Genomic DNA, 24,651 nt, shown 5'->3' with positions numbered 1-24,651 from the left:
TTTGAGCCTACCATTTCGTGTCCGCTCTGTATCCCTCAAACCTCTTGCAGGATTATTATGAAACTTGGATTAAATGATCACCTCATCAAGACCATGTGCAGAACTCATGAATCAGCCATGCCGGCTCAAGGTCAAGATCACAACTTAAGGTCAAAGGTTTGAGCCTTCCATTTCGTGTCCGCTCTATATCTCCTAAACCCCTTGAAGGATTTTCATCAAACTTAAGTCAAATGATCACCTCATCAAGAGGATGTGCAGAACCCATGAGTTAGCCATGCCGGCTCAAGGTCAGGGTCACAACTGAGGGTCAAATGTTTGAGCCTTCTATTTTGTGTCCACTCTGTATCTCCTAAACCCCTTGAAGGATTGTCATCAAACTTTGGTCAAATGATCACCTCATCAAGAGCTCATGAATCAGCCATGTCAACTCAAGGTCAAGGTCACAACTCAAGGTCAAAGGTTTTAGCTCTGTATCTCCTAAATCTCTTGAAGGATTTTCATGAAACTTGGGTCAAATGATCACCTCATCAAGACGTTGTGAAGAATTCATGAGTCAGCCATATCGGTTCAAGGTGAAGGTCACAGCTAAAGGTCAAAGGTTTACCCTTTCACTATCCATTACAGTGGCGGAGGATTTAGCTGTCCTTCAGACTGCCTTGTTCAAATTATACCAATTCGTCAAAAAACATTGCAGCCAGGGCGAGTGGTCAATTTTTAGCTCACCTATGGCCCAATCTTAATGAAACTTAGTTAGAATGTTACCCTCGATAAAATCTTGGATGAGTTCGATATTGGGTCATCAGGGGTCAAAAGCTAGGTCACCAGTTCAAATCAAAGGAAAAGCTTGTTAACACTCTAGAGGTCACAATTTTGGCCCAATCTTAATGAAACTTGGTCAGAATATTATCCTTAATAAAATCTTGGATGAGTTTGTTATTGGGTCATCTGGGGTCAAAAACTAGGTCACCAGGTCAAATCAAAGGAAAAGCTTGTTAACACTGTAGAGGCCGCATTTATGACTATATCTTCATGAAACTCGGTCAGAATGTTAATATTGATGATCTTAAGGTCCAGTTCAAATCTGGGTCCTGTAGGATAAAAAAACTAGGTCACCAGGTCAAATCAAAGGAAGAGCTAGTTAACACTGTAGAGGCCACATTTATGACCATATCTTAATGAAACTTGATCAGAATGTTAATCTTGATGACCTTTAGGTCAAGTTTAAATCTGGGTCATGTTGGATCAAAAAATAGGTCATGTGGTCAAATCAAAGGAAAAGCTTGTTAACACTCTAGAGGCCACATTTATGGTATATCTTCGTAAAACTTAGTCAGAATGTTAAACTTGATGATCTTTAGGTCAAGTTCGAATCTGGGTCATGTTGGGTCAAAAACTAGGTCACGGGGTCAAATCAAAGGAAAAGCTAGTTAACACTGTAGAGGCCACATTTATGGCCATATCTTAATAAAACTTGGCCAGAATGTTAATATTGATGATCTTAAGGTCAATAGGTCAGGTGAGCGATACAGGGCCTTCATGGCCCTCTTGTCCCTGCATGTATATAGAGGAAATTTAAAACATCTTCTTGTGTGAAAACTGCTGGCCCGATTTTAAAATAATTTTACAGAAATGGTACTTGTGTGTCCTTCTACAAATGCTTTTCAAAATGTTCTGATTTGTCAAAAAAACATGGCTGCCAGAGGGTGTAGTCACTTTTCATCAACAGTTTCTTCAAACAACATCTCCAAAACCACTGAATGGATTTTGATGAAACTACACAAATGATCTCTGGGTAGCCTTCTTTTAGAGTTGTTCAGATGGTTCCGGTTCATTGAATATTTGGGTTCTTTTGGTTAAAAATAGGTTTTCAGCTATCAGACTTTAAAAATCTTTTTCTCTAGAGCTTTGGCATGTGATATAAGGGTTTGACTCTCTACCATACTTGTCCAATTATTGCCCTAAGGTAAAAAAATGGCCACGCCCTTGTGTGTGACATGTACTTACTATAGGCTTTTATATAAGAAACTTTGACAATCTTCTTCTCTGAATCAATAATAGCTAGAGCCTTGATATTTGCTGTGTGATATCAGAGTTGTACCATCTACTGTAATTGTTAAAATTATTTTCCTAGGTTCAGAAATGTGTGTGACATGTATATAATATAGGCTAACATAGAAGAAACCTAACTCTGTACTTGTACCATAACAATATACTAACACAATTAAAGCCTTGCACACAGGTAAGCGCTTTAGGATCAGTGACCCTCTTGTTGGTAAAAAGGTGACTGTTATTAGGATCTGCAGATTAAGTTTTACTAAATGGTTCTGGTCAGATGTTCTTGCTATGCATGGGCATATTGAGCTTATTTTGGTGTGTTGGTGCAAACTGAGGATCTAAAAATCAAGTTTTACTTTGTTCTCTATTATTATGTTGCATAATTTTTAACAGAGCTATGGTCCTAGCACTCAATAATTTTTATCGCTCACTGTTCAGCATCCGTCCACACTTTCCTTTAAACAACATCTCCTCCTAAACCAGCATGCCAGTTTTGATGAAACTGGGATGTTCCTTTGATGGTCTTCTTTCAAAATTGTTCAAAGAATTGAATTCCATACAGAACTCTGGTTGCCATGGCAACCAAAAGGAAAAACTTTAAAAATCTTCTTGTCCATAACCACAGGTCCTAGGGCTTTTGTATAAGGTATGTAGCATCATCTAGTAGTTCTCTACCAAGGTTGTTCAAATTATCCCCCTAGGGTCAAATATGGCCCCACCCTGGGGGTCACATGGTTTACATAGACGTATATAGGGAAAAACTTTGAAAATCTTCTTGTCCAAAACCACAGGTCTAGGGCTTTGATATTTGGTATGTAGCATCATCTATTGGTCCTCTACCAAGATTGTTCAAATTATTCCCCTAGGGTCAGATGTGGCCCTGCCCTGGGGGTCACATGGTTTATATAGACTTATATAGAGAAAAACTTTGATATTTGTTATGTAGCATCATCTAGGGGTCCTCTACCAAGATTATTCAAATTATACCCCTAGGGTCAAATATAGCCCTGCCATGGGGGTGTCACATGATTTATATAGACTTATATAGGGAACACTTGGGAAATCTTCTTGTAGAAAACCACATGGCCTAGGGCTTTGATATTTGATATGTAGAATCGCTTAGTAGTCCTTTACCGAGATCAAATTATCCCCATGGAGTAAAATCTGGCCCTGCCCCGGGGCCACATGGTTCAAATAGACTCGTATAGGGAAAAAACCTTTTAAAAATTCTTGTCTTAAAACGTAAGGCACAGAGCTTAGATATTTAGTATGTGACATGCTCTGGTGGTTCTTTACCAAGATTGTTCATATCATGACCCTGGGGTCAATATATGCCACACCCAGGGTGTCCCTTGTTGACTTATATAGGAAAAATCTTCTTGTCCAGAACCATAAGGATCAGACCTTAGATATTTGGTATTTAGTATTTTCTAGTGGTCAACTATCAGGTTTTGTTCAAATAATGACCCTTGGGTCAAAATTGACTGTGTCCCGGGGTCAACAGTTTTTACATCGGCTTATATAGGTCAAGGTTACCTTTTCAGAACATTTTTAGCCCACCAGAGCCAAAGGCTCAAGATGAGCTATTGTGATCGCTCACCGTCCATCGTCCGTCCGTTCGTCGTCCGTCCGCACTTTCCTTTAAACAACATCTCCTAAACCACCAAGCCAATTTTGATGAAACTTCACATGGATGAACCTTGGATGGTCTTCTTTAAAAGTTGTTCAAAGAATTGAATTCCATACAGAACTCTGGTTGCCATGGCAACTGATAGGAAAAACTTAAAAAAATCTTCTTGTCCAAAACCACAAGGCCTAGGACTTTGATATTTGGTATGTAGCTTCATCAAGTCGGCCTCTACAAAGTTTGTACTAGGGGGATAATTTTCTCCCTAGGTTCAAATATGGCCCCACCCCGGGGGTCACATGGTTTATATAGACTTATATAGGGAAAAACTTTGAAAATCTTCTTGTCCAAAACCACAAGGCCTAGGGCTTTGATATTTAGTATGTAGCATCATCTAGGGGGCCTCTAATAAGATTGTTCAAATTATCCCCCTAGGATATAATACGGCCGCGCCCTTGGGGTCACATTGTTTCTATAGACTAATATAGGGAAAAACTTGTTCAAAGAATTGAATTCCATACAGAACCACAAGTTGTTATTTGGTATGTAGCATCATCTAGTCGGCCTCTACAAAGATTATACAAATTATCCCTCTAGGGTCAAATATGGCCCCACACCGGGGGTCACATGGTTTATATAGACTTATATAGGGAAAATCTTAAAAAATCTTCTTGTCAAAAAGATATTTGGTATGTAGCATCATATACCAGGTAGTGGGCCTCTACCAAGATTGTTTAAATAATCCCCCTAGGGTGAAATACGGCCTTGCCCAGGGGTGTCACATGGTTTATATAGACTTGTATAGGAAAAAACTTTAAAAATCTTCTTTTCTGAAACCACAAGGCCTAGGCTTTTGATATTTGGTATGTAGCATTGCCTTGTGGTTCTCTACCAAGATTGTTCAAATTATTACCCTGGGGTGAAAAGAGGCCCAGCCACGGGGGTCCCTAGTTTTACATAGACATGTATCTAGGAAAAAACTTTAAAAATCTTCTTGTCTGAAATTGCAAGGCATAGGCTTTTGATATTTGGTTTGTTGCATTGCCTAGTGGTCCTCTACCAAGGTTATTCAAATTATGCCCCCAAGTTGAAAAGAGACCCTGCCCTGGGGGTCCCAAGTTTTACATAGACTTATATAATGTTCAAGGTCTGTGCTTTTGATATTTTGTATGTATCATTGGCTAGTTTATCTCTAACAAGGTTGTTCAAATTATTCCCCAGGGGTCACTTGATATATGAGTTATATAGGAAAAATACTTTCAGAAATTATCAGACCATATTTCCTAGACTGTTTAATTATATTTACCAGATGACCCCAAGTGATAAGGTGTCACCTGACTGTGACCTTTACCTGCTGACTCACTTTATTGTTTTTAGCTCACCTGAGCACTAAAGGTGAGCTTTTGTGATCGCCCTGTGTCCGTCGTCCGTCCATCTGTCGTCCGAAGTCAACAATTTGACTGTGTCACCAGGTCAGATCAAAGGAAAAGCTTTTTAACACTCTAGAGGTCACAATTTTGGCCCAATCCTAATGAAACTTGGTCAGAATGTTTCACTTAATAAAATCTTGGATGAGTTCGATATTGGGTCATCTGGGGTCAAAAACTAGGTCACCAGGTCAAATCAAAGGAAAAGCTTGTTAACACTCTAGAGGTCACATTTTTGACCCAATCTTAATGGAACTTGGTCAGAATGTTACCCTCAATAAAATCTTGACAAGTTCGATATTTGTTCATCTGGAGTCAAAAACTAGGTCACCAGGTCAAATCACAGGAACAGCTTGTTAACACTGTAGAGGCCACATTTATGACTGTATCTTCATAAAACTTGGTCAGAATGTTACTCATGATGATCTCAAGGTCCGATTTGAATCTGGGTCATGTAATGTCAAAAACTAGGTCACCAGGTCAAATCAAAGGAAAAGCTAATTAACACTCTAGAGGCCACATTTATGACCATACCTTAATCAAACTTGGTCAAAATGTTAATCTTGATGATCTATAGGTCATGCTCAAATCTTGGTCAGATGGCTTGAAAAACTAGGTCACCAGGTCAAATCACAGGAAAAGCTTGTTAGCACTCTAGAGGCCACATTTATGACTGTATCCTCATGAAACTTAGTCAGAATGTTAATCTTGCTGATCTTTAGGCCAAGTTCGAATCTGGGTCATGTGGGTTCAGAAACTAGGTCACCAGGTCAAATCAAAGGAAAAGTTAGTTAACACTTTAGAGGCCACATTTATGACCATATCTTAATGAAACTATCTTGATGATCTTTAGGTCAGTAGGTCAGGTGAGCGATACAGGTCCTTGATGGCTCTCTTGTTTAAGATACAGACCTGAAATTTTGATGACATACACAGTTTTGCACACCAATCATAAAACTGAATTTCATTGACCATGAATGTGACCTACTGACTTTCTTAATATTTTATCATCAGTTTGACAATTGAAACATGTAGCTCATATTACTCAGGTGCATTAGCAATTATGTGTCTCCTCTGTAACTCTTGAACCACTTGAAGGATTTCACAGAAACTTGACACAAATGTTCACCATACTGAGACAACGTGCAGAGCGCATGTTTTGGATGTCTCTCTTTAAGGTGAAGGTCGCACTTAGGGGTCAAAGGTCATATCGGTTTGTTTCGTGTCCGCTCTATAACTCTTGAACTGGTTGAAGGATTTCAAAGAAACTTGGCACAAATGTTCACCACACCAAGAAGACATGCAGAGTGCATGGACTTGCTTCAAGGTCAAGGTCACACTTAGGGGTCAAAGGTCATATATGACTGCTTTGTGTATATTGCTCTGCATTGCAGTGCTCTTGTTTTTATTTGGCAGATCCCTTTTTTGTTCACTAACGATAAAATGTTTTTGAATTACTTCCCTTTTATGTTACTACAAATAGCTTATTTTGAAACTTTTTTGTTACTGGCTGTAGGGACAAACTGAGATCACTTTTCTGTAGTACAAGAAGGGTGGTACCTCCAATTTTTAGGTGTATTTTGACATACCTGTACCTTGTAAGGATTTTTATGCCCCCGAAGGGAGGCATATAGTTTTTGAACTGTCTGTCCGTCTGTTCGCAATTTTCGTGTCCAGTCCATATCTTTGTCATCGATGGATGGATTTTCAAATAACTTGGCATGAATGTGTACCACAGTAAGACGACGTGTCGCGCGCAAGACCCAGATCCGTAGCTCAAAGGTCAAGGTCACACTTAGACGTTAAAGGTCATTTTTCATGATGTGCATTCGTGTCCGGTCCATATCTTTGTCATTGATGGATGGATTTTCAAATAACTTGGCATGAATGTGAACCACAGTAAGACGACGTGTCGCGTGCAAGACCCAGGTCCGTAGCTCAAAGGTCAAGGTCACACTTAGACGTTAAAGGTCATTTTTCATGATAGTGCATTCGTGTCCGGTCCATATCTTTGTCATCCATGGATGGATTTTTAAATAACTTGGCATGAATGTGTACCACAGTAAGACAACGTGTCGCACGCAAGACCCAGGTCCGTAGCTCAAAGGTCAAGGTCACACTTTGACGTTAAAAGTCATATTTCATGATAGTGCATTGATGGGCGTGTCCGGTCCATATCTTTGTCATTCATGCATGGATTTTAAAATTATTGAGCATGAATGTGTACCACATGGGCTTCAACATTCAAGTTCTTTAAATTTTGCTCCCATCCTCTAACATAACCCTTAGGGCATATATTGCCCTGCTTGGGGGAGCTCTTGTTCACATTAATTTACATCTAATATTGTTTCTTAGATTCCCTGATACCTCCCCTTGTCCTGCAACCCCACCCCCAGTGTGTAGCCTCTCACCCTCTTACTCTTAATTATGCCTCCACACATTTATGTGGGAGGCATATAGCCTTGCTGCTGCTTGGTTGGTTCACCTTTGCCCCTTTTAGGGATCACCAGAGTTAAAAGTAGGAAACCTTGGAACAACTTCTTCTCATGAACCATTTGATGGATCTTCATCAGACTTGGCCTGTAGCATCATCATAAGGTCCTCTCCCAAATAAACTGTTTTAAAACGGGGGCACTCAGCCTCTTTTAGGGGCCACAAGAGCTAAAAATGGAGATACCTTTAAAGGAATTCTTCTCATTAGAACTGTTTACTCATAAACTAGATCTTCCACAGTCTTGACCTGTAGCATCATTATATGGTCTTCTTGTTATATTCAGATTAGAGGAAATTGGCCCCATTTAGAGACTGCTAGAGCTAAAAATAAAAATAGCTTTAAACAACTTTTTTTTTTATGACACACTTGATAGATTTTCAATAAACTTGGTCTGTAGCATCGTTTTGAAGCCTTTCCTGTATGGTCTGTAACTCTGTCATAAATCAAGGGATTTAAATATTCCTTGGTACAAATATTTCTTTCATATTATGACCTGCCATGCACAACACCAAGACCTGTAGCTCAAAGGTCAGGATTACAGGCAGACATCAAAGGTCTATACCATATTTTCCTGCACGGTCAATTACTCTGTCATCCATCAAGGGATTTTAGTATCTTGACAGAAATGTTCCCGTATTGAGACAACATATCATGCGCAAAATCCAGACCCTAGCTTTAAGGTCAAGGTCACACTTGGAGGTCAAAGTTCTGTTGTTGTTTATGTCCAGTTCATAATCCTGTCATCCATTAAGGGATTTTAATATTTCTTTGCACAACTGTTACCTTTAATGTGATGACTTTGTTTTGAGCTATTGTTCAAAGGTCAAGGTCACACTTGGAAGTCAAATGTCAGTTGGATATTTTTAGCTCAACTATACGAAGTATAAGGAGAGCTATCCTACTCGACCTGGCGTCTTTCCGCGTCCACACCTTGGTTAAAGTTTTTTTTACACTTTCTCTTTTTTCTACTTATTTCTGTAATTACTTGATGGATTTCACTTAGATTTTCAGGTTAAAGTTTTGATACACTTTCACTCTACCTCTGTTATTACTGAATGGATTTGATTTAAACTTGAAGTAGTTGTTCAACATCATCACTCACATCATATGACACAAGGTAGATAACTCTGGCACAAATTTTTCATGAATTATTCCCTTTTTACTTAGAATTTCAGGTTAAAGTTTTGATGCACTTTCACTCTATCTCTGTTATTACTGAATGGATTTGATTCAAACTTAAAGTAGTTGTTCAGCATCATCAGCCACATCATATGACACAAGGTGCATAACTCTGGCACAAATTTTTCATGAATTTTTCCCCCCTTTTACTCAGAATTATGTCTCCCACCACACAGTGGTGTGGGAAACATATTGATTTACTCCAGTCTGTGTGTGTGTGTGTGTGTGTGTGTCTGTCACAAAGCTTGTCCGCACTCTAAGTCGAACATTTCTCATCCGATTTTCACCAAACTTGAACAAAATGTGTTTGACCATAAGACCTCGGCCACGTTCGATAACTAGCCAAATCGGTCCAGGCGTCTTGGAGTTATGGCCCTTGAATTACCAAAAATCGGTCTTTTTACTCTTGTCCGCACTCTAATTCAAATATTTCTCATCCAATCTTCACCAAACTTGAACAAAATGTGTTTGACCATGAGACCTCGGCCAGGTTCGATAACTAGCCAAATCGGTCGAGGCATTTTGGAGTTACGGCCCTTGAATTTTCGAAAAATCGGCCTTTTTACTCTTGTCCGCACTCTAAGTCGAACATTTCTCATCCGATCTTCACCAAACTTGAACAAAATGTGTTTGACCATGAGACCTCGGCCAAGTTTGATAACTAGCCAAATCGGTCCAGGCATTTTAGAGTTACGGCCCTTGAATTACCGAAAAAATCCGTCTGTTAACTCTTGTCCGCTCTCTAAGTCGAACATTTCTCATCCGATCTTGACCAAACTTGAACAAAATGTGTTTGGCCATAAGACCTTACCCAAGTTCGATAACTAGCCAAATCTGCCCAGGCACTTTCGATTTATGGCCCTTGAATTACTGATTGGATCCACTCATCCAGACCATCTAATTGGATCCACTCGTCTAAAACATCTAGAGAAACTAACATTTTTCATAGGTGCAGTTGTGGGAGACATGCGCTTTTCTCAAAAGCATCTCTAGTTTTAAGTTAATTTTGATGCATTTTCACCATATCACAGTTATTATGAAATGCATTTGATTCAAACTTGAAGTAGTTGATCCACATCATCACCCACACCATATGACATAAGATGCATAACTCACCAATATTTAATGAATTATGCCCCCTTTTTGCTTAGAATATACTTATATAGTGTTTTGATACACTTTATCTTTACCACTCTTATTATTTAATATTTTTGACATAGACTCAGGCTATTGTGCAATATCTTCATCCACCATTAGAGTCATTAAACACTCCAGTGACAGCTCCAGTTTCCTCAGATAAGCCCAGTTTCACTATCCAGCATCGAAATAGTCAAACGCGCTGTCTCCTGTGACAGCTCTTGTTTCCTCTCTGGTCCGTAACTCATCAATGAAAGGATTTTAAAATTACTTGGCACAAATGTTCCCTATATTGTCATGCACTATAGCCAGACCCCTAGCTAAAAGGTCTTGGTCTCACTTGGAGGTTAGTATTAGAGCTTTAAGATTTATTATGCTCCCTTTGACGAGGGTGGGGTATATTTTTTTTTTTTGCAGATGTTGGTCGGTCATTATGTTACTGCAGGGGTTTTTTTTTACTAAGAAAGTGACACTGATAGTCGGCGTCTTCCCCTTGGAAAATTTTTCCCCAAAAGATCAATTTTCCCCAATCTATTTCCAATTCTTATGTTTCAGGGATCAAATTTAGTGGTCACTAACTCATGAAATTCGAGTGAGAATAAAAAAATCCAAGTAGGAAATCATGGCAATGGAATATTTTCGCGATCAAGTTTGATAATCGACGTATTCGCTCAAACTGTCTTTTTCTCTTTGAAAGCTCCTTTGGGGTAATTATTTTACTGATAAACACGTGACCACTTGTAGATGCTTGTCGCTATTATAAATGAAATTATCGGATATCTAAGTATAAGCGTCTAGACGAAATCTACTTTTGTTTTGGTTGGTGATTCGAAAATGCGAAAATGGAGAGGAAAATAAAAAGTTTCTTTAGGCGAAAAAGGACAAGGGATACTTAAAATTCTAGCGACACCATGGGCAGTGACCTGAAAGAACTTAAAACTTCCGCATCCAGCCAAAAGTCCAAAGAATCATTGAGTACTTTGGTTTGAAAATCGAACCGTGAAAATGTTGGAAACAGAGCTGAACATTTATTATGAAACCAAATAACCAAGTGGAACCAACCATGTTGCTAGTGGAAAAATGGCACTGCATTGTTAGTGGGGGGAAATTAAATTTGATCCCTGAAATAGGATAACTTAAAATCTGAATTGCTGTAAAAAATCTAATGACTAATGTACATACACTGTAAAAGCAGTATCACATGATGGATATAATATTGTGAATTTTCCCCAAATTGGCCTCTTTCGTGTGATTTTTCCCCATTTGACCAGCGCCCAGCGTCTTCCCCAACTCCTAAAAAAAAAGCCCTGTGTCAGTCTGTCAGTTGGACTGTCTGTAGACCAATCTGTTTCCGGATGATAACTCTAGAAACACGTGGGCCTAGGATCATGAAAGTTGATAGGGAGGTTGGTCATGACCAGCAGATGACCAATAATGATTTTGAGGTTAGTAGGTCAAAGGTAAAGGTGACAGTGACCCAGAACAGTTAAAAGGTTTCTGGGTGATAAGGCCAGCATTTTTAGCTCACCTATCACATAGTGACAAGGTGAGCTTTTGTGATCACTCTTCGTCCGTTGTCAGTCTATCCGTGCGTCTCGTGCGTCCGTCCGTCCGTCAACAATTTCTTGTCTGCACGATAGTGGTTTCATTTATGATTTTATTTTAACCAAACTTGCACACAACTTGTATCACAATAAGATCTCGGTTCCTTTCTTGAACTGGCCAGATCCCATTATAGGGTCCAGAGTTATGGCCCCTGAAAGGGCCAAAATTAGCTATTTTGACCTTGTCTGCACAATAGCAGCTTTATTTATGATTTGATTTTTACCAAACTGGCACACAACTTGTATCACCATAAGATCTTGGTTCCTTTCTTGAACTGGTCAGATTCCATTATGGGTTCCAGAGTTATGGCCCCTGAAAGGGCCAGAATTAACTATTTTGACCTTGTCTGCACAATAGCAGCTTCATTTATGATTTTATTATCCCCCGACGAAAGTCAGAGGGATTTTTGGCGTTGTCCGTCCGTCCGTCCGTCTTTCCTTCCGTCCGTCCGTCCGGAGCCATATCTAGGAAATGGTTGGGAATACTTATTTGAAACTTCATATATGTGTTCACCAAAATGAGTTCTTGCGGCCCGTCAGGTTTCAGTCAGATTGCCCAAGTAACACCAGAGTTATGGCCCTTAGAAGTTTCTAGTGTTAACTATATAGGGTACTATAAATATGGCAATTTCTGCATCATAACTTTTGATATATTTGACCTAGAACTATGAAACTTAAACAGAATTTAGATCACCATAATGTGGTTGTGTACACACAATTTCATTTGGATTTATTTGTAAATTAAGAGTTATTGCCCTTTAATTGTATAAAAATCCACATATTTGTACATAACAAACATACCATTTGGTAGAATTTCATTAAATTTCTATCATTCTTTTCCATGAACATTTATTGTAAACATGTGAAGTTGTGTACCTACACCTGGTCACCCCCTTACCTTGATCACACACCTCCCCCCTATCCCCCCCCCACACACACACACAAAAAAATCATTCCTTATTTTAGATTTTTTTCAAACAAACTTCATACACATGTTCACCACTATGAGGTTATGGGGCCCATCAAGTTTCAGACAGATTGCCCAAGTAACACCAGAGTTATGGCCCTTAGAAGTTTCTAGTGTTAACTATATTGGGTACTATAGATCTATAGATATGGCAATTTCTGCATCATAACTTTTGATATATTTGACCTAGAACTATGAAACTTTAACAGAATTTAGAACACTATAATGTGGTTGTGCACAGACAATTTTGTACGGATTTCTTTTGTAACTTCAGAGTTATTGCCCTTTAATTGTCTAAAAATCCACATATTTGTACATAACAAACTTACCATTTGGCAGAATTTCATTAAATTTCTTTCATTCTTTCCTGTGAACATTTATTATAAACATGTGAAGTTGCGCACCCACACCTGGTCACCCACTTGCCTTGGTCACACCCCCTCCCAACCCCCCTGCCCCCCCCCCCCACAAAAAAAAAATTATTTTTTTTTCATTTCTTATTTTAGATTAGATTTTTTTTTCAAACCTTCCAAGTTGTACCATTCCCCCACCTGACTTCTCCACCCAGTCATGCCCACCACTGATCATGCATCCTCTGCCCCCCCCCCCCCCTTTTTTTTTCATTTTTAATTTTCAGTCAATATTTATAATCAGCATGTGAAATTTTGTTTCCTCTCCCGTTCCCCTGCACCCCCTAAAAAAATAAATATATACATATATCTATATATATATATATAGATATTTCCATTCTTTTTTTTAAGCTCAACTATTCGAAGAATAGTCTAGCTATTCTACTCACCCTGGCGTCGGCGTCGGCGTTGGCGTCACACCTTGGTTAAGTTTTTGCATGCAAGCACATACAGCTATCATTTAAAGGCATATAGCTTTGAAACTTATTTATTCTTTTTCTAGGTCAATTACCAACCTCACTGGGTCAAGTTCCATAACTCTAACATGTATTTTGAGCAAATTATGCCCCCTTTTGGACTTAGAAAATTCTGGTTAAAGTTTTACATGCAAGTTACTATCTCCAAAACTAATGCAGATATTGAATTGAAACTTCACATGTGTCTTCGGGGTTATAAAACTAGTTGATAGCACCAAGTCCCATAACTCTGACCTTCATTTTGGCAAAATTATGCCCCCTTTTGTACTTAGAAAATTTTGGTTCAAGTTTTGCATGCAAGTACATACAGCTATTACTAAAAGGCATATAGATTTGAAACTTATTTTTTCTTTTTCTTGATCAATTACCTACCTCACTGGGTCAAGTCCCATAACTCTGACATGTATTTTGGCCAAATTATGCCCCCTTTTGGACTTAGAAAATTCTGGTTAAAGTTTTGCATGCAAGTACATACAGCTATTACTAAAAGGCATATTGATTTGAAACTTATTTTTTCTTTTTCTAGATCAATTACCTACCTCACTGGGTCAAGTCCCATAACTCTGACATGTATTTTGAGCAAATTATGCCCCCTTTTGGACTTAGAAAATCCTGGTTAAAGTTTTGCATGCAAGTACATACAGCTATTACTAAAAGGCATATTGATTTTGAAACTTATTTTTTCTTTTTCTAGATCAATTACCTACCTCACTGGGTCAAGTCCCATAACTCTGACATGTATTTTGAGCAAATTATGCCCCCTTTTGGACTTAGAAAATCCTGGTTAAAGTTTTACATGCAAGTTACTATCTCCAAAACTAATGCAGATATTAAATTGAAACTTCACATGTGTCTTCGGGGTTATAAAACTAGTTGATAGAATCAAGTCCCATAACTCTGACATGTATTTTGGGCAAATTATGCCCCTTTTTGGACTTAGAAAATCCTAGTTAAAGTTTTGCATGCAAGTACATACAGCTATTACCAAAAGGCATATAGCTTTGAAACTTATTTATTCTTTTTCTAGGTCAGTTACCAACCTCACTGGGTCAAGTTCCATAACTCTTAACATGTATTTTGAGCAAATTATGCCCCCTTTTGGACTTAGAAAATTCTGGTTAAAGTTTTACATGCAAGTTACTATCTCCAAAACTAATGCAGATATGGAATTGAAACTTAACATGTTTCTTTGGGGTTATTAAACTAGTTGATAGCATCAAGTCCCATAACTCTGATATGCATTTTGGTCAAATTATGTCCCGTTTCGAACTTAAAACTCTTTTGATATTTAACATTTTGGGTAATAATTTCCTGCTTCTGTGACAATATTCCGAATAGTCGAGCTTGGCTGTCTTACGGACAGCTCTTGTTTTTTTTTAATGTTCAAACCTTCAACATGTTAAGTTGTGACTGCACAAACCTTGCCCTCAGCCATGTTCAAGATATCTTACCTGTGTTCTCTTAAGGACATCTGTTCTTTTAAGTTCAAATGTACATGTTAAACAGCAACACCTGGTGCCAAACCACTCAAAGACAATATTTCATTCCAGTTAAACTGTTTAGGCTCACATTTCAATTAACTGCATTTAATTTTAAAAGCTAAGCTTATTACAGTAAGCATATCCCATTCAAAATAAATTCTTAAGTCAGGATCAAAGTATCATACATTTATTATGTACTCTTTAATTAAACATTTGTTTTCTGTTAACCCTTTACCACACAGAACAGAAGCCAAAGTAACCTCTTTTACATAACACTGATAAGTGATAATCAATAATCAATAATCGGTATATGGCTGATAAAGGTGACTGTCTTATCTGAACAGAGGTGTTGGCATTATTTTGTGATTACACACACTTATGTTAAAAATGTCATTATTTTAATATTTTCTGTAAGTTTGACATTATTTTTGTCAATATAAAGTTTGTAGCAATTTAAATTCTCTTTCCGATGATACAAAATTTATTGTAGTTTCTCTTTGAGTTTCGAAGATATAAAGTGTTAAAGTACGGGAATATATATTTTTAGGCATAAAATTCTGTTTTGGATTACTTCCACATTGAAATTCATATACAATTTCATTTTGATGTTTGAAAGTTTGATTTATAGTTAATAGACTTATCTTCCGAATCGGAATCGGTAAGTATTTATATAAAAAAACAACCATCAAACTGAATAACACTACAAAAGTAACGGATCATAAAATTTCTGAAAGTGCAAAAAGATCGCTGAGATCGAGACTCGTAACCGACTACAGTATTCTTGTGCTAAAAATTAAAAATTTTAAGATAATATTACGTTATATTTTGATGATCAAACGTCGATACATCACGGGTGACTTCCGCAGCAATTAACTCTTGGGGTGTCATAAAATATTTGAAAGCCGCGGTCCTTCTGTTTTGATTAACACTTCCCGTTATGTAAGGCCATAAATTCCAAGCCATCATATACACAAATTGTTGTTTAGGGGAAAGCCGCATGTATCACGCGTGACCTTCATGACCTAACACATTTAAAAATACTTTGATGTTAAATGGTTGTTATTTTTAGAACGAGGAAAGCCCGCGAACCGGCCAGTTGCAAGCAGTTTTCTCAGTAATTTTCCATGACGTAGCGTTGTGCACATGTAGGAAAAAACCCCAGTGTCTTTCTTTGCAAAGTACTCGATAAATTTAAATAGTAACCACATGATCTTGTACGTAAATAATGATGACGAAATCCCATATTTTGAGTTAGTAAACAGGTTAGCTCTAGATGTACTGCTGATGTTATTGGTGGTAGTACAGTATCATATACCTATGTTAAACTAACCCTAACCTCTAGTCAGTGTATTGTACGCTCAGTGTACTACCTATAGTCATATTCGATACTGCATATATGATTAACGTAGTAAACATCCGGAATTTGTTTCTTTAGGAAAAGAACGAAAATAAAGCGATTGATTATGAGACACGGGATAAAACGATTCTGTTCAAATGGCCGTTAATCGGTATAATACGTTTCTATCGGGGAACCGATAGACTCGGGTCAATACGTTTCTGTTCGGTAATCGATAGATACGGTGATAAACGTATCCATGTGGGAAAGGGTTAAATTGATTTTGACTAATGAAATTATTTGCTTCTTATTAACATCCTTAACTTTTTGCCGGATATATCTTTTTGCCATTCCTCACCACAAACCCTTTCGGCGGGGGATACCAATTCATCGAATTTGCTTGTTTTAACCAAACTTGCACAAAACTTGTATCACAATAACATCTTGGTTCCTTTCTTGAACTGGCCGGATACCTTTATGGGTTCCAGAGTTATGGTCCCTGAAAGGGCCAGAATTAGCTATTTTGACCTTGTCTGCACAATAGCAGCTTCATTTATGATTTGAATTTAATCAAACTTGCACAAAACTTGTGTCACCATAAGATCTGAGTTCCATTCTTGAACTGGCCAGACCCCATAATGGATTCCAGAGTGATGGCCCCTGAAAGGGCAAAAATTAGCTATTTTGACCTTGTCTGCACAAAAGCAGCTTCATTTATGATTTGATTTTAACCAAACTTGCACAAAACTTGTATCACCACAAGATCTTAGTTCCTTTCTTGAACTGGCCAGATTCCATCATCGGTTCCAGAGTTATGGCCCCTTAAAGGTCCAAAATAGGCTATTTTGGCTTTTGCACCCATATAGAGACTTCATTTATGGTTTTATTTGATATAAACTTCCAAAATATCTTCAACAACAATAAATCTTGGATTCCATGACAAATCAGATCCATTCGTAGATTCCAGAGTTATTTTATATCTGATTACCTCCCCTGATTGTAATCAAAATGGATTTATATCAGTAAGTACTTATAGGACTTATTTGAAATTTCATTATTGTCATTAGCTGGACTGAGCCAATCAGGGTAGATAACTATGGACTGATTTTATGTCAAATTACCTGCCTTTATTTCAAATTAAAATGGGTATATCTCCGTAACTAATGAAGAATTTCATTTATGTCAACAGATTTATTTGGCAGATCCTTCTTTTGTTCACTTACATTTTTTTTGTTTTTATTACTTCCCTTTTACGTTACTATAAATATCTTATTTTTAGTAACTTTTTTGTTATTGGCCATAGGGAAAAACTGAGACCACTTTTCTATGGTACAACATGGATGGTACCTCCAATTTTTAGGTTTATTTTGACATATCTGTACCTTGTAAGAATTTGTTTTTCTTTTTGGTTAAATTTCTTCCCTTTGTTGTTCCTGTCCTTTGGATTTAGATATTTTTTCTGAGGACCTTCTTGTCCTCAAGTGCAATGATAACAGGTGAGCGATATAGGGCCATCATGGCCCTCTTGTTTAATTTTCAGGTTTACGGGAGCGCCGACCCTATTTTTTGACAAAACAAAATAAGAATAAAAGTCAGATGTTGAAAAATCTGGCGTATCACATGTACGAGATTTGTTGTTTGTATATTAAAATTGGACAACGATCGAACTCATGTGGGACTGTCAGAAAAATACCACAATTGATAAAAAGGAAAGAAACCAAAGAAATGGCAAAATGGAAGAGCAAAAGTGAGTATCAACTTGCTTAAGTCTTGAGGGTTAGAGAAGATAAAATAACAAATACCACAATTTTCAGTAGTTCTGTTCAAAAACAAAGTGCAATTTCAATGTAAAATGACACATGTCTCACATATGCTTGACAATGATACATGTGATAAAAAACTGAAACTAGTCAAAATAATTGGACAGTCAGATAAATGGTTGTTTAATATTTGTGATGGGCAATCTAATCCGAGTGGAGATATTGCCCATACGAAAAGATTAGCTCAATATTTCCTCAGATCGCATCAAATTAGTTTGACTAAAGTTCTAGCCAGGTACTATAACTCTAAAGATAATTATCAAAAATGAAACTCCCAGCAATATTCTCATGTTCACTTGAAGTATACCGATAAAATCTGTAAGAAGACCCTTTGAAAGTATGTTTGGGACAAACATTTAGACACTATATGCCACATGTGCCTTTGACACTGAGGAACACATAATGACATCCAGTAATAAATGTTATTTCAGACTCATAACTTACTAAGTGAGTAAGTCCAAGTCCCATCTTGGTGAAGAGTCTTATAAATCTCCAATACTGTTGTTTGAACATCAGCCGATAAGGCTGTTATTTTGTATACATTTTAGCTGAACCAAAATTCAGATTGTTTCGGCTTGTCATACAATGTAGGTGGCACTGACAGTCGGCAAAATATAAAACCATATATAAGCTACTGAAACTTAACCAAATCCATTTAATTTTAAAGCCAGTGTGTATAATGTTTATCAATTCGTAATTTTTGCTTTCTGTCAATGCCTGTCTTTTAAGACTTTGCATCTCCGGCCAATTAATATGCATGTATGCAGGATGCAGACCTAAAGTAGTCATTGCATATCCCCACTTTAACAGCAGTTTTTATTCATGTTTATATAATAAACCTTATGCAATGTTCTTATGATCTGTATATTTTATTATGAAAAATGTTTCCACAGGTCTATTTTTACTACAAAATAGATACATACAAAAACACAAGTAATACATATCCTTTGTGACTTTGAATGTCATTATTCATACAAGCTACACATAAAGAAAACAACAGTATACTGAGATGATGAGATATAAACTAGTTCAGAATAGTTCATTTGTGAGTGTGTATGCAGTTTAAGCAAAAAATAAAAAAATTATATCCTTTTGGACGTTTTATTTTTATTTATTTGGTCGACTGCTCAAAATTGGGATTTTTATTTTAATTTGTCCACACCCCCCCGCCACGACCCAAATTTTTTTAAAAATCTCCCGTAAACCAGAAAATAAAAAAATGCTGGCCTAACTCAAGAACGCTTGGGCCTAGGATCATGAAAGTTGATAGGGACGTTATTCATGACCAGAAGATGATCCCTATTGATTTTAATGTCCATGGGTCAAAGGGTAAGGTCACAGTGACCCGGAACAGTTAAAACGTTTCCAGAAATAACACTTGGGCTGAGGATCATGAAAGTTGATAGAGAAGTTTGTCATGATCAGCAGATGACCCCTATTGATTTTGAGGTCCGTGGGTCAAAGGTTAAGGTCACAGTGACCCGGAACAGTTAAAACATTTCCAGACAATAACACTTGGGCTTAGGATCATGAATGTTGATAAAGAGTTTCGTCATGACCAGCAGATGACCCCTATTAATTTTGAGGTCAGTATGTCAAAGGTCAAGGTCACATTTAAACTGTTTCTGGATGATAACTTGAGAACACTTATGCCTAAGGATCATGAAAGTTGATAGGGAGGCTTGTCTTGACCAGCAGATGACCCCTATTGATTTTGAGATCAGTAGGTCAAGGGTTAGTGTCACTGTGACCTACAACAATTAAACTGTTTTCGGTTTACTTGAGAACACTTGGGCCTAGGATCATGAAATTTTATAGGGATGTTGATATTGACCAGCATGACTTATGACTGGTGAATGACCCATAATTACTAATTTGAGGTCAGTATGTCAAACGTCCAGTACACAGTGACCAAATAATTTCTGTTCCTTGTGCAATTACTGAATGCATCAAGTGGGCATTTAATGTTCTACCAGCTCTTGTTTTATATTTGAGATATAGTATGACAGTTTATGTTTGAGATACAGTGTTGGAGCTTTTGTTGTATGTTTGAGATATGGTTTTAGAGCTTTTGTTGAATGTTTGAGATACAGTGTTAGAGCTTTTGTTGAATGTTTGAGATACAGTGTTAGAGCTTTTGTTGAATGTTTGAGATATGGTTTTAGAGCTTTTGTTGTATGTTTGAGATACAGTGTTGGACCTTTTGTTGTATGTTTGAGATATGGTTTTAGAGCTTTTGTTGAATGTTTGAGATACAGTGTTAGAGCTTTTGTTGAATGTTTGAGATACAGTGGTAGAGCTTTTGTTGAATGTTTGATGTACAGCTTTAGAGCTTTTGTTGTATGTTTGAGATACAGATTTAGAGGTTTTGTTATGTTTGAGATATGGGTTTAGAGCTTTAAATTTGTTGAATGTTTGATGTACAGCTTTAAAGCTTTTGTTGTATGTTTGAGATACAGATTTAGAGCTTTTTTGTTATGTTTGAGATATGGTTTTAGACCTTTTGCTGAATGTTTAATATACAGCTTTAGAGCTTTTGTTGTATATTTGAGATACAGCATTCGAGTGTTAAAGAGGGAGATTTGAATTGATTAAAGAAAAATGGGAGGAATACCTAAATGTATATGAAGACAGTAAACAGGTGTTTGGAAAAATATTTTATATTTCTTGCAATTGTAGATATGGATGAAAATATACGACTCGGTCTACAGGACCAGCTGGTTGATCTCATTATGCGGGTACTAGTGCGACATGAAGAACTTCACTACTACCAGGTGATTTTATTTCTAGTCCTGATCATATATTGTAAAATAATTATACCCCCACAAAACAAAGTTGGAGGTGGGTGGGGTATAGAAGAATGAGCTTGTCAGTCTGTCCGTCCGTTGGTTTTCATGGTTTCCGGACAGTAACTCCTGAAAGGCTTGACAGATTTAAATAATTTTTGGTACACAGGTGTAACATCAGAAAATACAGGTAAAGATTGAATTTAAGTCAGTAGGTGAAAGGTCAAGGTCACAGTGACCCTGAACAGTTAAACGGTTGCTGGATGATAACTTGAGAACGCTTGGGCCTAGGATCATAAGTTTTGGTACACAGGTGTAACATCATAAAATACAGATCAAGTTCGACTTTGAGGTCAGTAGGTCAAGGTCACAATGACTCTGAACGGTTAAAAAGTTTCCAGATGATAACTTGAGAACGCTTGGGCCTAAGATCATAAATTTTGGTACACAGGTGTAACATCACAAAAAGAAAGGTCAGGTTCGACTTTGAGGTCAGTAGGTCAGAGGTCAAGGTCACAGTGACCCAGAACAGTTAAACGGTTTCCGGATGATAACTTGAGAACGCTTGGGCCTAGGATCATAAATTTTAGTACACATATGTAACATGATGACGTACAAGTCAAGTTCAACTTTGAGGTGGGTAGTCAAAGGTCAAGGTCACAATGACACAAAACAGTTAAATGGTTTCCGGATGATAACTTGAGAACGCTTGGGCCTAGGATCCTTAAAATTGATAGGGAGGTTGGTCATGACCAGCAGATGACCCTAATGATTTTGAGGTCAGTAGGTCACAGGTCAAGGTCACAGTGACATGGAAAAATTGAAAGGTTTTCGGACAAGAATTTAAGAATGCTTGGTCTTAGGATCATGTAACTTAATAGGGAGGTAGGTAATGACCAGCAGATGACCCCTATTGATTCCAAGTTCAAAAGGTCAAAGGTCATAGTGACCTGGAACATTTAAACCATTTTGATTGACCCCTGAAAGAGCAAAAATTTGTTAATTGAGTAGGCTAAATGCTGAAAGCGTTTGACGAGTCCTTGCTATCGCCCGATTTCTCATTCTCATGAAATGGCCTCACAACACAGCGAATAGATGTAGTTCCATTAGATTGTCTGTAATTTCAAAGAGTTCATTGATCAGATGAAGTTCAGTTTTGTCAATCCCATTTGCTATGACCAATGTACGACATAATCTGACAAATTTATGAAGTGTAATTGTGCAATACTCGAATAAAGCCACGTATTTTCTTCCGCAGTAACTCATTAAGCATAAACACGCATAACGATTCTGCGGGATTTGGTAATACTTTTGCGCATATGATAATGGTGACTACTTTTATGCCCTTTTGTCGCAAAATAGCAATTATGATATTCACAAATTCAAATAAAAACTGCATATTAACTTATTATCCAAATTATCCATTTGTTACCCTGTCCGTTTCAAAAAATAATCTTTAAAATCATTGCGCAAATAACAAATTTATTGCGCTGTGCATTTCATGAATTGCGCAGGCTTACCAAGCTTGCGTTACATCCAGCGAAAGACAAAATATAGTTCCAGAACATACTGCTAGTATTTTATTGCGTCGGGTACCTCTGAAAGCATTGGAATGTCTCTTATCAAAGCGTTTACCACATCGATGAAATTAAATTATGACAGCTTCATTTTAAGTGGCCCGAATAAGATTGTGCAGTACGTTAATTCTTCCGCAAGACTTCGCGAATGAATCCTAATTACATTCTGGGCACTTGACCTGTTTATAACAACGCTTCTACGACTTTTTTGAAAATACAGACTTCTGTTCACCGAAAAAATACTATGAAGATCGGCCAGATCAAAATGATGCAAAATCGCGAGTGGCGAAAATGCAAACATCTACATACAGCTTGGTTCTTAACCGCAACCTTTCTGGAATTTTGACAGTTTCGGATAATTTGCTTAAGATTCAGGTCGCAAAAAAATGAAACCGTCACCCATTCTGCGTTTCATGATTACACATGGGTTGAATTTTGCAGTCAGTAAGCGGATGAATTATCGAGAAAAGAAGTTCTTACAGGGTTGTTTAATTACTGCTGATTAAATTTTTATTTTATTGTATCCCTCCAACTAAAGTTGTACGGGGCCGTAACAACAAGTTGTTAGGCTGGGCGTTTACTGTTTCGGTTGTCTGTCGTCGTTGTTGTCCTGTTGGTAGACGCAGTCTTGTGCGCACCATCTCTCCTTATCCCCTTGACAGAATTTAATGAAACTTCACACAAGTGATCAGTACCAACAGTAGTTGTGCATGGGGCATGTTAGGTTCTTTTAGAAAAAGAATTTGCAGAGTTATGGGACTTTGTTTTTTTGTTACTATACTATATACATAGACACAATCTTGTGCGCACCATCTCTCCTCATTCCCTGGACACAATTTAATGAAACTTCACACAAGTGATCAGTACCAACAGTAGTTGTGCATGGGGCATGTAAGGTTCTTTTAGAAAAAAAATTTGCAGAGTTATGGGACTTTTGTTTTTTTTTTACTATAATATATACATAGACACAATCTTGTGCGCACCATCTCTCCTCATCCCCTTGACACAATTTAATGAAACTTCACACAAGTGATCAGTAACAACAGTAGTTGTGCATGGGGCATGTTAGGTTCTTTCAAAAAAAAAAATTCCAGAGTTATGGGACTTGGTTTTTTTGTTACTATACTATAGACATAGACACAATCTTGTGCGCACCATCTCTCCTCATCCCCTTGACACAATTTAATGAAACTTCACACAACTGATCAGTAACAACAGTAGTTGTGCATGGGGCATGTTAGGTTCTTTCAGCGACAAAAATTGCAGAGTTATGGGACTTTGTTTCTTGTTAACATACTATGTACATACAGTCTTCATATGCAATCTTGTGCATGCCTAATCTACCAAACCCTTGCACACAATTTAATGAAACTTCACAAAAGTGATCAGTACCAACCCTAGTTGTGCATGGGGTATGTTACATTCTTTTAGATAAATATTCTGCATAGTTATGGGACTTTGTTTTTTGTTACTATACTGTATACATACAGTCTATATACATACAGTCCACATAATTATGCAGTCTTGTGTGTGTCAGATTGCAGTGTACTGTGTCAGTGCATGCGGGGGGGTACATTCATCACCTTTAGTGATAGCTCTAGTTTTTTGAGAAATTAACAAATCAGCAAAACACTAAATTGTATTTTCTTGTAGTTTTTGAAATCGAAAGTAGATCGTCTATGTTAGACTGCTTTGACGAAACGAAACAATTTTTTAGCTCACCTGAGCACAAAGTGCTCAAAGGTGAGCTTTAGTGATCACCCTGTGTCCGGCGTCCGGCGTCGTCCGTTCATCCGTCCGTCCGAAGCTATACCCTATAATACACGAGTCTTAATCATGATATGAACTTGCGCACCTCATATTTTTCATCTGGCTCCGCCCCCTATTTTCAGAGTTATGGCCCCTGAAATAGTCAAAAATGCACATTTTAATCCCCCGCCACAAGTGGAATTATAGGAATGTCACATTTTCACCTTGTGACATGCCTAGCTCAAAAAGTATTTGATATAAATTGATGAAACCTTGCATAAGTCTTAATCATGATATGAACTTGCGCACCTCCTATTTTTTGTCTGGCTCCACCCCCTATTTTCTGAGTTATGGCCCCTGAAATAGTCAAAAATGCACATTTTCACCTTGTGACGCGCCTAGCTCAAAAAGTATTTGATATAAATTGATGAAACCTTGCATGAATCTTAATCATGATATGAACTTGAGCACCTCTTATTTTTCGTCTGGCTCCGCCCCCTATTTTCAGAGTTATGGCCCCTGAAAT

At 37.5% G+C, this 24,651-nt stretch overlaps 1 protein-coding gene across 1 annotated transcript in view; it reads left to right on the top strand.

The window, feature by feature from the left end:
- The window catches only part of LOC123549119 (TBC1 domain family member 20-like), a 121,293-nt gene that overhangs the window by 75,329 nt on the left and 21,313 nt on the right, over positions 1 to 24,651 (top strand). Inside the window, exons 4-5 of the mRNA XM_053545662.1 lie at positions 17,734 to 17,940; positions 20,693 to 20,787. Of these exons, the coding sequence (XP_053401637.1) occupies positions 17,734 to 17,940; positions 20,693 to 20,787 (302 nt within the window). The remainder of the gene's footprint in view (positions 1 to 17,733; positions 17,941 to 20,692; positions 20,788 to 24,651) is intronic.

This window comes from Mercenaria mercenaria, chromosome 6 (assembly GCF_021730395.1).
Source record: "Mercenaria mercenaria strain notata chromosome 6, MADL_Memer_1, whole genome shotgun sequence".
Taxonomy (NCBI): Eukaryota; Metazoa; Mollusca; class Bivalvia; order Venerida; family Veneridae; genus Mercenaria; species Mercenaria mercenaria.
The sequence above is the reverse complement of the archived record's forward strand: the minus strand, read 5'-3'. Positions and strand labels throughout refer to the sequence as shown.